We start from the raw sequence: 16,050 nt of genomic DNA on the forward strand, positions 1-16,050 counted from the left end.
GGCATGACTGAGTCCCTCGCAGACCCTCCTCCCCCACCTCTGTCACAGCACTCACCACCCCTTTGTGCTGGCTGGGTGCTAGGTGGCACTGTTCTAGGCCCTGAGGAGAGAGCAGGGAGTAAGACTGTGTGTTGCCCCAGGAGCCCACCCTGACTCAGGTCTGAGTCCCCAAGTGTCTGACACAGGCCTTGTCCAGAAACACAATGCTGGCGAGTCAACAGGCACGTCCGGCGGTGCGTGCTGAGCCCGCTGCCTGCACGTCCAGCCTGACGAGCACGTCCTGAGGCCCCCGCTCCTGTGGCTCCTGCTGCCCAGGACGCCCGCCCCTGCCTTCTCTGCGCAGCCAACTCCTGCCCAGCTTCTAAAGCCCGGACTAACGCCACCTCCTCTGAGAAGGCTCCCTCAGGCCCTCCGAAGCCAACTCATCCCTCCTTTCGGTGTAGGAATGACTGTCCATGCCCGTCATCTCCATGGAACTGGGAGCTCCTCCCCATGCATGGCTCATTCCTGTACCTCCAGAACTGGCCCGAAGCCTGGCACACAACAGCTTCAGGAAATATTTGTGGAATGACTGAGTGAGTCCATCAGGAGAAGAATGAAGGTCAGGAAGAGAACAGCACTGGCTCACGGCCTCGGGAAGGAGAGGTAAGTGTGAGGAGAAACTCGAAGTCCCTGGGATCCTGGCTCTGCTCTCTGGCATGCTCTGCCTGACCTCTGCCCCTGCCCCGGACCAAGGACCCTGTGTCGTCTCACCTCAGGAAGGCCCTGGAACTGACAATATCCCCCCCCACACAACCTCCAACACACAGAGGCCTGACTTCTGCCAGCCAGCCCAGCCTGGCCCACAGGGCTCCTCGGTGAGGCTGTTAGGAAGTGTCTGGTTTCCTGTCTGCAGGCCATCTGTCCCTCCCCAGCGGGCTCACTGGCCCTTCTCCAGAGGGATTTGAAGTCCACTTTTAGATCAGAACTTCCCTAAGGACTGAGGCAGACAGGCTGTCTTAGGGGGCCTCTGACATCCCGCAGAGCCTGTGATAATCCTTTCAACCTCCCTGTCCACAGCATTCACCCACCCAGCTCAGAGGTACTGAGGGGCCCCTGCGGGCAACAGATGCCAGCAGGCTAGGGACTTGGCTGCCACAGAGAGCATGGCTGCCTGCCACACCCAGACTCCTTGCTTAGCTGCCCAGACAGCCTCCCCCTCATCAGGTCTGGTGCGTCACCCCTCCCTGACCTCCTAGAGGCCACTGTGCCTGGCGGGAGGCAGCAGGGCGGAAGGGAGAGGGCATGGCCTGGAAGACAGACACTCAGCTCCAGCAGAGACTCACTGCATGACCTTACCTTCAAGAGAGGGAAAATCAGACAGACTTCCTGGAGTAGCTGGGAGGTTTACTGAGTGACGCCTGGAAAGGGCCCAGCTCAGGGCCCGCGCAGAACACTGCTCAATAAATATCCACGAGGGCCTGACTGTGGTCTGATAAGATGCAGGAGTAGCACCACCCAGAGCTGCACAGCAATGAGGGGATGAGAGGACTGGAGATTCAGAGCGTAGGCTGTGGGGCCTCAGAGGCTGTCTTCTGTCCTGACCACACCATTGACTTGCTGTGTGACCCTGGGCAAGTCACTTCACCTCTCTGAGCCTTGGTTTCCACATCTTCAAGATGGATATTAAATAAGCTGACATGTGTCCACACACTTGGTTGGCAGGTGTGACAAAATGATCACTCTAGCAACAGTGATTTACAGGACTTTCCAGGGGCCAGACGCATGCAGGCGCCCTGCCCGTGCAGGCTTGTGGAACGCTCACAGTGCGTCCCCCGGACCAGGCATTCCCAGCCCCACGATGCAGGAGCGGGCTGGCAGAGCCAGGCTGGACGGCTCTGGCGGCAGAGTCTGTGCTCCCTCTCTGGACAGTAGCACCTGGGTCCCAGTCAGGGGTTGCTGGGCACGTGAGTCATGTCCCCAGTGGTCTGTGCACATCCACGCTCCTGACTAGGACCAAGCTGGGTACTGCTCAGGAGAGGCCGCTTCACCCACTGCCTCCCCACAAGGGCCACTCACCAGAATGGTTGTGACCACCAGCGTCTTGTTGGCCAGTGTCTGTGACAGGTTGATGTCCAGGGTCGTGGCGTTCATGGCCAGGGTCCGGTTCGAGTACCATACCCCAATCTGGGGAAGAGAAGGAGGTGGCACTGTGACTGGTGACGTCCCCTTCTACCCTCCCCCGCTCCCACCTCCGCCCACCCCCACCAGTCAGGGCTCCGGCAAAACCCTGGGCCTGCTCACCTCACGGTGGCCCTGCCGGGACTTCTCTAGGATGCGTAGGGTGTAGTTGGTCCTCTGCCCTTTGCTGTTGAATTCAACCCGCCCGGTCAGCCCATCATACTCTACCTAGCAGGGTGGGAGGCGGCCAGAGGGAGGGGTGGCAGGGGCCCAGAGACATGGGCAGGGGAGGTCCAGAGGGGAAGAGACAGAGGTGGAGGGGACAAGAAAGAAGGAGAGGAACCGGGAAGGATCACAATTAAACAAGCAGGACAACAGACCAGCAAATGAGGGGGGACGGAACAAAGACAAGGGGAATTAATAGCACAGGTGGTCAAAGGAAAGCCAGGAGAGACGGGACAGAGGAAGAGCAAGGAAGAGGCCCAGAGAAAGCAAGAGGCAGTGGGCGGGGTCAGCGGAGAGGGCAGGGGGGCCGCAGGGTAGACACAGTGAGTCTCCCACCTGAGGCAGGCTGACCACGCTTCATCCCCCCGCCCCCGGCTCACCATGCGCAGGTAGTTCATGAGGCTGGTCCCATGGGGCCAAATGTTGGCCGATGTACAGGCCAGCGGCTTCACACCAATCTCCTGGCTGCGGTTTAGCTCCCGGACGGCGCTCACCACCACGTGCACGGCATCGAACATCAGAGCAGCTGACAGCTGGGTGGGGGTAGAGGTGGGGTGGGACAGGGAAGGGGCAGCTCAGTCAGGAGAGCCCTGAAGTCCCATGGTGCCACCCCTGCCCTCAGACAACTCCTTTCTCCTGAACGTGCAACCACGCACGCAGGTCAGGAGGGAGAACAAGTCTCTGGAGTCTTTCTCAGGGAATGTGTGTGACGGGGAAAGGTGTGCGTGCTGCCCGGACCTCTGTGGAAGCATCTCTTCCTCAACGCATGCGGCCTCGTGTCCCTGGGGAAGGGAACATCTGAGAGGCTTTACCTGGATGGCCAGCTGTGTCACCCCCACACTGGGACGTTTGTGGGTCTGAGGGTGTGCTGGGGAGCCTGCGTGTCTGTGTGGCTGAGGCAGGTGGTAGACATGGCCACAGCCCCTCTCTGGGTGTGTCTAAGGGTGTTGGTGTGGGTGGGGCTGGCCCAGTGCACCTGTTTGTCTATGCACAGGGTGGGGCATGGCATCTAGGAGGCAGGTGCACAAAACAGCCTTGAGCCCAGGCCTGGGAGGCAGGCAGATCTGAGGGAGAGGCCCAGCTCTACTATTCCCTGTAGTGCACCAAGTCCCTGTACCTCGCTGAATCTCGGTTTCTTCCCCTGTTAAGTGGGGATAATTGTCGTCTCCGCCTCTGAGTACTCAGGTGAAGATCAAGGGAGGTAACACAAGTAAAGAACTCAAAACAGTGCCTGGCACAGATACAAGCCGGCCACTGAGTTGTGACTGATGGCACCGGGCGTCTGTGTGTGAGTATGCCTCAGCTGTGCAGGTGTGAATCTCTGTGCTGTGCAGGCAGGTGCAGGGTGTGTGGGAACGTGCCTCTGTCTGCATACGTGTGATGCTCCTGCCTGTGCACATCGACTGCGTGGCTCAGTGTCCACGGGAGTTTCTGTGCATGCAGGAATGTCTCGGTGTCTTGGTATATGACTAGATGTCTGTGAACAAATACGGGAATGTGCATCTTTTGTGTGTTTGCATGTATTCAACATATATTATCGGGGACCTACTCTGAACCAGGCTGTGTTAGGTGCTGGAGATACAATGGTGAACAGAGAAACCCCTGCCCTTGGGAACTCACAGTCTCTCTGTCTGTACCTGTATCTAAGCAAAATATAGAGCACGGTGACTAGATACACAAAGATAGGTGTTGTGGAGGAGAACACAGCAGGGAAGGGGCTTTGGTGTTGGGAGTTTCCCATGTTTTAAACAGGGGGACCAAGAAAAGCCTTAAAACTGAAGGCACCTTTGAGCAATGACTTGGTGATGAGGAAGCAGGTCAATAGTTCCCAGGGGACAGGTGTGGAAAGCAGTGGGGACAGCGAGTGCAAAGGCCCTGTGGTGTGCTTGTGCTGGAGAAGCAGAGGCACCTGGAGGCCAGTGTGGCCACGGCGGCATGGGAGGTGGAGAGGAGGACAGGGTCTGACTCATCTCAGAGTAAGGCCGCGTGGCAGGTACTCGGAGAGTGACCGGAAGCAGCGGAGGTTCTGGGCACGGACCGGCAGAGCTCTGAAGGGCCCCGGAGCGTCTGTGTGCAAAGTGCCTGCGTGTGGGGGCAGGGCACATGCTCACCGCAGGGCCTGGATAGGTGCTGGCTTCACAGTTTTCCCTCCAGGACATGTTGAGGCTCCGCACAAACTCATGGTAGAAGGGGTGCGAGGTGTTGAACATGGAGAAGCCCAGGATGTTGGAGGAGTCCTCCACAATCCCGTCCAGGTGCAGGATGGGGAAGTCCTGAGGCAGAGAAGAGCGGTGAGGCCTGGGGCTGGGTCCCACGGGAGGGAACACCGTGGGAGGGAACAGGGGCCAGAGGGGCTGCTGGGGGTACGCACCATGGTGGTGAGGATGTATTTGTAAAATGCAGAGGTCATTCCCAGCTCCGAGGCCTGAAGCACACGAGCAGAAGAGGTGACCAGAGAGGCAAAGACCCACAGGCAGAAAGGGAGAAGCAGGAAGGGAAGAGATATTTAGAGACAAGCCTGGCAAGAAGGCATCCACGGGAAATACAGGCAGAAACACTCAGAGATGGGGAGCAGCAAGGAGAAGACAACACATGTTGTCTCCTTGACCCCTCATGTCCCACCGTGCTGACTGGTGGCTCAGGTGGGGTGTAGGTTTTCCCGAAGGAGAGAATGGTGCCCTTGAATGCCTGCAATGCACTTTAGGTCGAGTACACTGCCCCCACAATTTTTAAAAGCACTTTGCAGCAAATGGCAGTCAATCTGACTCTCAAGATTCACATTTTGAGCCCCTTTTCTCTGAGGACAGAGCTAAAAGGCCTCTCCAGGCCAAGGGAGCCCAGTCCTGCCCCCACAATGGTCATTGGAACATTAACTGGCAGCAGCTTGCACTGCCTGAGTGGTAGGAGCTGCTACCAGGAGGGTTACAGCCCATTTCATGACATGGATGTACAGGCTTGGGAGGGAAGTGACCACTGGCCCCTTGGCCCACAGAGGAAACAGAGCCAGGACCCTGGCCCAGGCCTGCCAGCCGCCTGCCCCCAAATCTTTTCTCCCAGCCTCTCTGCTTTCAGAGCCCTGTGGATTCTCTCCACACTTCTTCCTATAAGCTACAGCCCCGATACATGGTTTGAATTTTTTAAAAACTGGAGAAAAATAAATAATATGGATTAGATCATGAGAAAACTTAGTGAGTAGAGAAGCGATGAATAATGAGTGGACACAGGTGACTGGTGGACGGCAGGTGGTGGGCTGATGGTGGAAGGCTCTGGCACTGGCCCCCCCAGGTGCCTCGAGCCAGTTCACTCTCCCCTGGGAACCCCAGCTTCTTCACCCACAAATGATCATCATGCCAGGCCCACGGAGGCTTGTGGGCACTGGGTGATGTGCTCTGTTCCCCACGTTCCTGCCCCTGTAGAAAATCAGAGACGGGCACCCACCTTACGGAGGATGAGGTGGGAGATGGAGGCGTTGGCATCGATGATGATGGTGGACACCTTGTCATCGCGGATTTCCTTGAGCAGTGGTGTGGGGTCCCGGCTGTCGTCCAGCATCCTCACTGACAGCGTCTCCTTGGAGATCAGGAAACCTCGCACCAGCTCCTCCAATCGTAACAGGCCTAGGGGTGGGGTCGTCCCAGGTTAGAGCCTCTTCATGTGCCTGACATGGGGCGTACACTCCCTCCTCCTCACCACCATGGGCAACCGGGGAGAGGATAAAAGTGCATTCAAGAGATGGGGCAGCTGTCTGTCCAGAGTATAGCTGGCTGTCTTGGGGTACTGGATCCAGGGACCTGATGACTGGGTCCTCCTAAATTAAAATCTCAACCTACAGTTCCTCCTGACCTCCAGATGCCTGCCTCCTGCCACCTTTCTGCCCCCACCGATATGTGTGACAGGCATCTCACACTTCACACGTGCAAAGCCAAATTCTGCTCTTCTTGCCCAAACCCTTGGGTCTCCCAGGTCTAGACGGGAGCCTAGCTCCCTCTCTCTCACACCCACACCCAGTCCCTCTAGGCTCTGCCTTCAAAACCCATTAAACCCCATCGACCTGCAGCACACCACTGGCACCACCCTAGTGCTGCAGGCCAGCACCATCTCTTGCCTGTTACAACAGCCACAGCTGCCCCCCACAGAGCCTGTCCCTTACACTGCAGCCAGAACCAGGTAAAGCGGATGTGTCCCTTCTCTGCCCCAAACCCACTAACAGCTTCTCATTCATTCACAGTGAAGACCAAAGCCTGCAAGACCCCATCTCATCTGCCTCCCAACCTCCATTAGCTCCTGACCTCATCTCCCTCCATCAGTCAGTCTTTCTAGCCACAGATTTCACACACACACACTGTCCTACGGCCTTTGTGCTGGCTGTTCCCTCTGCCTAGAACACTCTTCTCCCAGACACCACACAGCTCCTGCCCTTAGCACTTTTAGGTCTTTGCTCAAATATCCATTCCCCCCCCCCATGACACCCACATCCGCCGTTCCACTTCGGATTGCCCGCCTCATTCCGGCATGCTCAGTCCCCATCACCCTCATCTATTTGTCCACAGGACTTATCCTTCTAACTAAAGAATGTCCTCATTGCCTGGCTCCTTCCCCCCCACCCCCAATTCTAGTGTAATCTGACAAGGGCAGGGATTCCGGCCTGGCTTGCACACCGCCATATCCCTAATACCAACACTAACACCTGGCACATGGCAAGTGTTGGGTAAACACCATTTGAAATAGGAATTCTTCCCGAAAGTGACTGAGCCCTCACGCCCTCTCTCTCTCTCCACCTGCAAACCCAAAGACCCTCCAGCTTCTCAAACAGCTCCACCTGAATCCCAAAGACACCTCCGACCCAACGTGTACTTGTGAATGGACTGTCCCCTCGTCCTTGGGCAGAACCTGGTCACTATTCATGACCCTGCTCTCTCTCCTCCCTCACGGCCCTTCTCCAATCCAGTGGTCTCGTCTCTCCATCCCACTGCCACCACCCAAGCCCTGCCCAGCCCCATCCACCCCACCTCTCTCCGGTCTCCCCGCTACATCTCAGGTCACTCTCCAGTCCACTCACTGCACTGCAGCCAAGGACCGATTCCTGCAGTGCACACGGGGCCCTGTCCCCGTGCCCAGCCCCAGGTGGGAAGCTTCACTGTCGTCAGGGTAAAACGAACGCAAGACCGCGTGATCACACCCCGCTTGCGTGTCCTGCTTCATGCTCCCACACTCCTGCCGCAGGGAGCATCTTTGAGCCTCTGCAATGGGCCATACCCCCTGGGTCAGAACACTGCCCTGCCACATCCTCTGCTCAGAACATGCTTCCACCCTCCTCTCCACCCTTCAGGTCCGGCTAGATGTCCCTTTCTTGGGGATAATGTGGGCTCCAAACCTCCCAGACCTTGGTGCTCCCACAGCCGTGGTCAACTCCTAACAGTTATCACTCCACATCATAGCTGCTCAACAACTGTGTCTTCCCTGGCCCTGGGGCTCCCTGAAGTCAGGGACCACGCGGAGGCCTAGTGGTGGCCTGCACCTGGCAGGTGCTTAGCACTATCTGCGAGCTACATGGTCCCTTTGGGAAGTGGGGGGAGGGGGCTATGGAATGAGAGCTCTGGGTTCCTGAAGGGGAAGGAACAGTGGGGACTAAGAGCTGTGCCCGGGGGCCCCACGCATTCCAACCAGGAGGCACCGATGACTGTGTGGGAGACTGGACCTCTGGAGAAGGGAGTTTGGGAACCAGAAAACGAAACACCCAGTTTCCTCCCTCACACTCGGCCTTGGCACAGATGAGGCTGGCCGAGGGGTAGTTGAAGGACTTGAGGATTCGGGAGACCGCCAGGCTGACGTCCTCGTTACTGGGGTACAGGCTGACAGACGCGAAACGAAGGTACTGAAGGCGAGGTGTCTCCTCGGGACCCACCTTGATGTGGGGGATCTGGACAGAGAAGGAGCCTTTGCTTCTGCCCTGCTCCCTCCTCCCCACCCTCCCTCCCAGGGACCCCCCCACCCCACTCCAGCCCACCTCACCTCCTTCTCCCCACAGATATGGCTCACGGTGGAAGCAGATGCAGGGCTGGAGGAGGGCCCCAAGACAGACACGACCCCCTTGGGCAGGATCTGACACACTGCGAGGGGTGGAGACCGCAGAGTCAAGAACCCTCTCTCTCCTCTTGGTCCCCGTTCTCCCAGGGAACGGCCCCCGACCCCACCCGGCAGTGGGACTGACAACTCCTCCACCATGGGGACCCAGAGGCCCAAACCCTGCCACCCTGTGGACATAAGGAGAGCGCAGAAGACAGGGAGAGACTGGGAGAAACAGCAACAGAGGGACTGGTCAAACCAGAGAAAACAAAGGAAGGAAGGAAGAGATACCAGGGGCCTCTTTCTGGCTGCAGATCCAGGGCTAGGCTCCTTGGCCTTCATCTTCCTCAGCCTTTCTGGTCACGCTACCATCTAGGGTGCATCCAACACCCCTGCACCCTGAACCCATTCTTCTGTTGCATTTACTTGCTCCTTTCTCATCCTTTCTTCCCCCTTAAACATGTGTGTGCCTCAAGACTGGAAAGTATAAGCTGTTGCTTTGCCAGCCCAGTGCCCACTCTCAAGGCAGAACCCTAACTTTTCCTCGGGGAACCACATGGTTCCCAGGATTGACTGTCACTCAACCCAAGGTCACAGAACTTTATCTTCCTGGCCACGCTGATTTGTTCAGAGACTGAGGTAGGCTCAAACCAGGCCCTGGAGAGCCTTCTCCAGGTCTGCTACAATTACTACTGGGTTTGCTGAACAGGTAAGATCTAAGTTCTCAGCTGCTGGAGCCATACTGCTACCAACTGAGGAGGGCATTCCTGACAATGAAGCCAACTTAGAGGAAAACAGGACCCAGAGATGAAGACAGAGAGATTCCTAGAACATTTGAGCATCTGGATCCAGCCATGCCTGAAACAATCCTGGGACATCATTTGAACACCCGGATCCATCCATGCCTGCAATTAGTCCTTAAGCCTTTAGGCACATGACATGAGCTGCTAAGTTCTCTTTCTTCCTGACAGCAGCTGTAGCTGGGGTCCTGCCACATTCAGATAAAAGCATCATAACTGAATGCCTTACCTTCCTACAAACTTGCTCCTTCTGGAAGGCCACACTGGTGAGGGCCCTTCCATTAACCAACATCAAATCCCTAGAAATGACTCTTGCTTTCCATCTTTTTCTCAAAAGCCAGTTAGACACCAAATCCTGACTCTTTTTTGTCCTCAAATTTCCTCACATCTGTCCCCTTCTCTTTGACCCCTTCTCCTCTGCTCTCTTCAGGGCTCTCAACTCAGATGGATGCCAGTCTCCTCACTGACCACCTGAATCTAGCCTCCAGATTCACTTTCACCAGGTCCCTGGTCTAAACACATCGACAACTCCCCACTGCCATCGGTGAAGGCAGCATCATTTAACCTTCATTGCAGGCCTCTGGGAGCTGGGCCTGCCAATCTGCCGAGCCTCACCTCCTACTGCCTAGTCACACTCTAGCCCAGATAACTCCCATGATCCCCCTAAACATGTCCTGAATCCAAGTGGTCAGGATGGATATAACCCAACACTCTATTCCTTGGCTTCAAATACTTCCTCCTCCCTTCCACAGCAGCTCCAGACTACAAGCACATGCCTGGAATACCATCTGCCTCCTCACCCTCTATCCTGGCTTCGCCCAATTTGCATTCTGTGCTGCACCAGCCAAAAGGTCCAGGAAACGATATACCTCATTCTCTCAATTATTTGAAATACACATGAATAAAGGCTGATAAGGGCAGCAGGAAAGAAATCCGTCTACAGTACCTTTGAAGGCAGCCTTCCCAAAGGTCTACAACCCCAGCAATGTCTGTTCAAGGGACACCTATTAACATCCATCCAGTCCATAGTATTCAACAAATACTTATGCACACTTTCTTTGTGGCTTACTTTGAACAACACCGCTCTATGTATCTTGTTCACCCTACCGAGTTCATCTTCAGTTTAGCCTTCTCCAGAATGCCTTCACTAACCCTGCCCCTGAGGCCCCTGCCTTATTGCCTGTGCCCCTCATTACTCGGCTCTGGGGGCCATGTGCTCCTGGCCAGATATGAAGCTTATTTTTCAAATGAGGCCCTCAGCTCCTCCAGGGCAGGGTTGAGCCCGGTGCTCTCTCTCTCTTCCCCATACCCAGCAGCACCATCTCTGGGAGGATGACAGAGCCAACATGAAGGAAGGGGTAGACAGAGCTAGAGGAGGGCAAGGTGAGCTAAGGAGGTGGGGGTTGACGGATGCAGTGATGGGGCTGAGGGCTACCAGCCTGCCCAGCCTCACCCCACACCCCTGTGGCCCTGCTCACTGGTGTCCGTGGTCTCGTACTGGCTGTCCCGCTGCAGCTCAAAGATGTCTACTTCCACTCGGGCCTTGGCTGGGACCTCGATGATCCCGTTGATTTGCTCCCGGGCCAGGGCCAGGGCCAGACGCTCGCCACGGCCACACACCGTCTGGTCGTCCAGGATTGCAGCTGAGGGGACACAGGGGTTGGAGACCAGATGCCAAGATCCAGAGACGGGAGTGGGGATGGGGACTGGGGTGGAGACTCCCGGATCTGCGGCTGCAGAGAGCTGGGAGTCTAGACTCCTGGAACCAGGGAAGAAGTAGCCAGGGGCCGCTGCTCCTTGTTCCTGAGGAGAGCTGAGACTGGAGGCCCAGGTCCTTGGGTACTCAGGAGATGGCCTGCCTGGGTTCCCAAAGAGGAGCCCGGGGTGTGGTGGGAGGGTCTCTGAGGAGGCAGGGGCAGGGCTGCAGGGCCTCACCCATGCGCAGTGATGAGAGCACCTGGCAGCTAGGGCTGGCAAAGGCGACAATCAGCAGCAGCAGCAGCTCAGCCGGCATCTTCCTCCCTTCCTCATGGGGACGCAGCTACCGCGGCCCCCACTCGCCACCTGCAGAGATTGACCATGGGGAGATTGCTGATGGGGAGCCTCAGAGCCCCTTTGGAGGACTCCTGGACAGGGTAGTGACCACAGACCCTGGGGCATTGTGAGTGAGCTCTGAAGGGCCCCACCCTCATTAGAAGCTGACAAGACAGTACTGGGGGCATTGCTAGGAAGGAAACTCAGGCCGGAGCAGCACTCCCAGGGAGGCACTCACAGCACTCAGGCCTGAGGGGGAGAGCCACCACTAGAGAATAGTCACAGCTACCAATGGGAGGGAGGCATGACATGGATCTCAGGTAAGAGCAAATTCCAGGGACCATCCCCACCCTAACAGGATACCAAGAAGTGCCACCCCCAGCCCAGGCCCGCCCTTGTCTCTGGGCAGGCAGCTGTTACTAGGCAACAGAAAGGAGCTGGAGAGGATGCGATGGTTGCTAGGCAACCCCTCCCAGGCCTCACTTGCCACCTTCCTGAGGTCCCTGGTTCCCACAATCCCACAGGGAGAGACGCCTGGACATCCGAGGTCTGGAGGGTGGAGTATCCAGGAGTTAGGAAACTTGGAGAGAGAGGGAAAGATGGGGAGAGATACACATGGAGACACACAGATGGACTTAAGGCAGCTAAGGGGCTGGAAAGAGTAAAGAGAGAAAACGGGGGCAAGAGAGAGCCAGAAAGAGGAAAGCTAAGAGGGGATAAATATCCGGAGACTCAGAAGAGGAGAAAGGGAAAAACAGGCAGAAATGTAAGGGCCCAGAAAGTTGGTAAGAAGACAGGGGACTGGGGTTAGAAATGGAGAGAAACAGAGGAGTTACAGGGAGATATGGAGAGGACTAGGAAACAGAAGGAGGCAAGAGACAGGACGGCAGGAGACATGGAGGTGGAGAAAGGGCGGGCAGAAAAGAAAAGACACAAGACAGACAGAACAGACAGGAAGACGGAGAATGAAGAGAGACACAAACTCACCCAAGATGCCACCAAAGAGAACCAGAAGGGAAAACTAAAGCAGGAAATGCACTGACTGCTGAAGAAGGTGCCAAGCTGCACATCCTCCCTGCTCTGGGGAGCTAAAGACTGTGGGGAGCCCTGGCTGGCGTAGCTCAGTGGATTGAGCGCGGGCCTGCGAACCATGCGAGCGCGGTTTGATTCCCAGTCAGGGCACATGCCTGGGTTGCAGGCCAGTTCCCAGTAGGGGACACATGAGAGGCAACCATACATTGATGTTTCTCTCCTTCTCTTTCTCCTTCCCTTCCTCTCTCTCTGAAAATAAATAAAATATTAAAAAAAAAAAAAGACTGTGGGGAGACAGTGCATCTTTGCTTCCCATAATTACTCCCCACTTCCAGCGAGTTAGAGATTCCTGCGGGTGCCCCAGCCTTCTGCAAAGAGACCACTGGGAAGAAATGAGTTGGGCCACATATGCAACTCCCCCTGACAGGGGCCAAGCCCCAAGGGGAGGACACTGGGTTCCACCGGAGAGGGTTCCTATGAGGTCCGGAGTGCTGGGAGGTGAGCCTGGGGGTCTCCCTGCACCCCACCCAATCCTCAGGGAAGGAGAGCTTGAGCTGGTGAGATGGCAGAATGAAACCTGCGAGGCGAGGGCCGAGACATAATGTAACATTTCAGACTGTCCCTTCTGTCCAGGAAAAGCTAGGCCAGGGAAGCAGGAGACCCCAGCAGTCCTTGGTCTACCCCCGACTTCCATGTGACCTTGAGCAAGTCTGTCTGTCTCTCTCTGAGGTCTTCTGGTGAAGTCAGGCTTGTGGCGGAGAGGTGAAAGGGCATGCTGGGGGCTGCAGAGTGCAATTTGGATCTAAGGCGAAGGCTTGTCAAAGGTGGAGCAGAAAGGAACACTGGGAGACCCGGAAGGAAAACCACAGGGAAGGGCAGAGGAGGCTGGGGCTGGGAGAGAGGCAGGAGTGAGGGGGTCATCCTGAGATACAGGGGCTTCTGGGGTAAATCAGGAGCAGAGACTAGAAGAGAGAAGACCAAGGAGACAGGGGGTAAAAGAGCAGGGTGCCACAGATGGCACACACAGGTGGGAGCAGAAAGACAGAGACAGAATGCAGGGCCGGGGTGGAGGCAGCAGATGGACACAGATGCATAGGAAGGCACAGACGGAAAGACAGACAGGCCTAAAGGAAGTAACTGGGACTAAATGAGAGAGAAAGACACAGAGACATCACCTAGAAGACACCAAAGGAGGGAGAAACCAAAGGGAGCGTGTGAGAGAGCAGGGGCAGGGAAAGCAGGCAGGCCTGAGCCCCACATGCCCAGGGACTTAGGCTGAAACACTGCTGCCAACTGAGCAGAAGGGGCTAAGTCAGGGGCCCTGCCAGTGGAGGGAGTCGGACAACTGGGCAGATGAGATATTGATATTGGTATCAAAGGTGAGAAGGCAAATGGGGTTAGAGAAGGCAAATGAGGTGAGAGAGCGAGCAAAAAAAAAAAAAAAAAAAGACAACAGGTACAAGAAGTGTGAGGAGGAAAAAAAAAATCACAAAACTCTGGGAAAAAAATGGCTTGTCAGGAGACAGAAAAGGTATGTCAGAGCCACACAGCAGATCTACAGAAGAAGGGGTGAGCGGGAAGACACAAGATTTAAGAGAAAGGGAGAGACAGACTCACAAACTAGCAGAAGGGGGGCGTGAAAGGGAGGAAAACTGAGGTGGGAAGGAAGACTGAGTGGCCAGGAGAGGCACGGGCAGGGGCAGGGCAAAGCACCCATTCAGGGGAGCAAGTCCGCACAGAGGTGCATTCACTCAGGCTGCGGGGCATCGTGGGTAATCTGGGGTGTTAGTGGGGAGAAGGGACAGAAGTGGGAAGAGAAGGGGGTTGGCTGACAAGACCACCAAGGAAAAGAAAAAATAAAGTCACAAAGTGGACAACGCAGCAGGGCAGTGGCGAACGAGTAAGGGGTGGAGGGAATGGACCAAGAGTGAATCTGGGGAGGGAGGCAGAAAGTAAGAGAAGGGAGAGGACCTCCAAGCCCAAGGTTAAAGACGGAGGAGGCCAGGTGAGCAGAGGCCCTGGCAGAGCACAGAGTAGACAGAGAAAAGTGTCAAGAAGGCTAGACTAGACATGAGAGTCTCCAAAAGAAACAAGAGACAGAGGAGTTTGGAGAGAGATAGAAAGAGATCAACACAGACATGCCAAGCAATTGTGAAGGTAACAGCAAAAAAGAGAGAAGTTGACAGAGTCAGAGTGAGGCCCAAGAGACACACGAAATGGAGATTCAAAAATGGAAAGACATTCCTATGAGCTAGAGACTGGATGGGATGGGGATGGGTTCATGGCAAGCAGTGAAAATGAGGCTCAGCAGAAAGAAGAGGGAGACAGAAAGAGTGAGAGTGAGCAGAGCCGGTCACCGCGGACCCAGGCTGAAGAGAGCAGGGGCGGAGACACGCCAGCAGTCCGGAGAAGGAGTGAGACCACAGGTAAGAGCCAGTCAGCCCCTCAGGACCCCGGAACCTGAGGGGCGAGGGTGAGCTATGTGCCCAGAAGGGGTGAGAAAGGGCCCAGGGGAATGGAGGTTGGGGAGATGGCAGGCCCCTGGTGGGGGAGGGTATTTGTCACCCCGGGAGCCGGGAAACGTGGGGGGCCCCTGCCAGGCAGCAGTGAGTCCAGCCTTCTAGGACTCAGGCCGGCCCCAGCCCAACCCCTGCCCTGCAGACACTTACGGATCCTGGTGGGATGGAGAGCTGGGCTCCCTCGAGGCCCGAGAAACGACAGCAGGGAGGTGCTCTGGCACTGGGTGGTGGTGTGGCTGGGGCAGGGGGAGAGGGCAGTCCACAGGGCCCCCTCCCCCGCCTCCAGCGATGGCCCCCAACTAACCCAAAACGGAGGCTCTCAGGAAGCAAAGAGGAAGGAGAGGTGGAAGGACAGGTGGAAAAAGAGAGGGTGGGCCGGGAAGGGGAGGAAGGGGGAAGGAGAAAATGGAGGAAAGAAGAGGAGGAGAGGGCGAAGGAGCAAATGGAGGGGAAGGAGGGAGGAAAAGAGGAGAGGAAGGTGAAAACGGGAAGGAGGGGGCACAGGCAAAGCCGGGGGAGGGGGAAGCCGGCCCAGGAAAGGGCCCCCGCCCCCTCCCCTAGCCAGGCCGCCCTGGGGGGGCCACTGGGGGTAAGGACTGGGTGGAGACAAGGAGGCCAGCCATCAGGAGAAATGGGGGAGGGGAGAGTTCAATGGGGGGGAGGGGGCCACCCCTTCCCCCCTCCCCCCAGCCTTGGCCCTGCCCTGGATGAGGCAAGGGCCTGGAGTCCTCAAGCCCTCAGCCCCCAAGGGAAAAGCATGCTGGGGACGGGGAGAGGCCAAGGAGTGGAGGGGCTCGGGAAGGTGGGGTGCTGAGAGACCTAGAGAGCCAAGGGGGGCAGGCAAAGTGGAGAGATGGGGAGGAGGGAGAGGACAAGGGAGGGGGGATGGAAAGAAGCAGGTGGAAGAGGAAGGCAGAGGGTGGAGTGTCCTGGGGGGTGCCCAGCCCAGGGCTTGGGTGGGAGGGTCTGGCCACAGACTCCTGGTCGCCTGCAAGGATTAGCCTCCGGCTGCTGGTCCCCAGCTGGGCCTGCTTCCCTGCTGGCCGCCACTGCTGCCGGCTGCCGCCACCGCCACCACAACTGCCACCTCTCCTCCCCTCAGAGGCCGAAGCTGCTGCCTGCCTGCCCGCCCGCCCGCCTGCCACCCGCGCTGGGTCTTGGAGCCAGGGGGGGCGGAGAGATGAGGGAGGCAGGGAGGAGGGCGGGCTGAGGGA

At 57.0% G+C, this 16,050-nt stretch overlaps 1 protein-coding gene across 5 annotated transcripts in view; it reads right to left on the reverse strand.

Moving 5' to 3' along the window:
• The window catches only part of GRIK5 (glutamate ionotropic receptor kainate type subunit 5), a 54,317-nt gene extending 38,267 nt beyond the window's left edge, over nt 1-16,050 (reverse strand). For 4 of the 5 annotated variants that reach the window (XM_037160047.2, XM_037160049.2, XM_037160046.2 and 1 more), the window contains exons 1-11: nt 14,987-16,050; nt 11,187-11,315; nt 10,730-10,894; nt 8,398-8,495; nt 8,140-8,305; nt 5,824-6,002; nt 4,757-4,810; nt 4,497-4,658; nt 2,766-2,918; nt 2,284-2,388; nt 2,059-2,166 (exon numbers count right to left, since the gene is read on the reverse strand). In XM_037160047.2, coding sequence (XP_037015942.1) covers nt 2,059-2,166; nt 2,284-2,388; nt 2,766-2,918; nt 4,497-4,658; nt 4,757-4,810; nt 5,824-6,002; nt 8,140-8,305; nt 8,398-8,495; nt 10,730-10,894; nt 11,187-11,265 — 1,269 coding nt within the window. In that variant the 5' untranslated portion in view covers nt 11,266-11,315; nt 14,987-16,050. The remainder of the gene's footprint in view (nt 1-2,058; nt 2,167-2,283; nt 2,389-2,765; nt 2,919-4,496; nt 4,659-4,756; nt 4,811-5,823; nt 6,003-8,139; nt 8,306-8,397; nt 8,496-10,729; nt 10,895-11,186; nt 11,316-14,986) is intronic. The other variant, XM_037160048.2, reaches the window with a different exon arrangement.

Source organism: Artibeus jamaicensis, unplaced genomic scaffold, assembly GCF_021234435.1.
Source record: "Artibeus jamaicensis isolate MK-2021 breed Jamaican fruit bat unplaced genomic scaffold, CSHL_Jam_final scaffold_36, whole genome shotgun sequence".
NCBI lineage: Eukaryota > Metazoa > Chordata > Mammalia > Chiroptera > Phyllostomidae > Artibeus > Artibeus jamaicensis.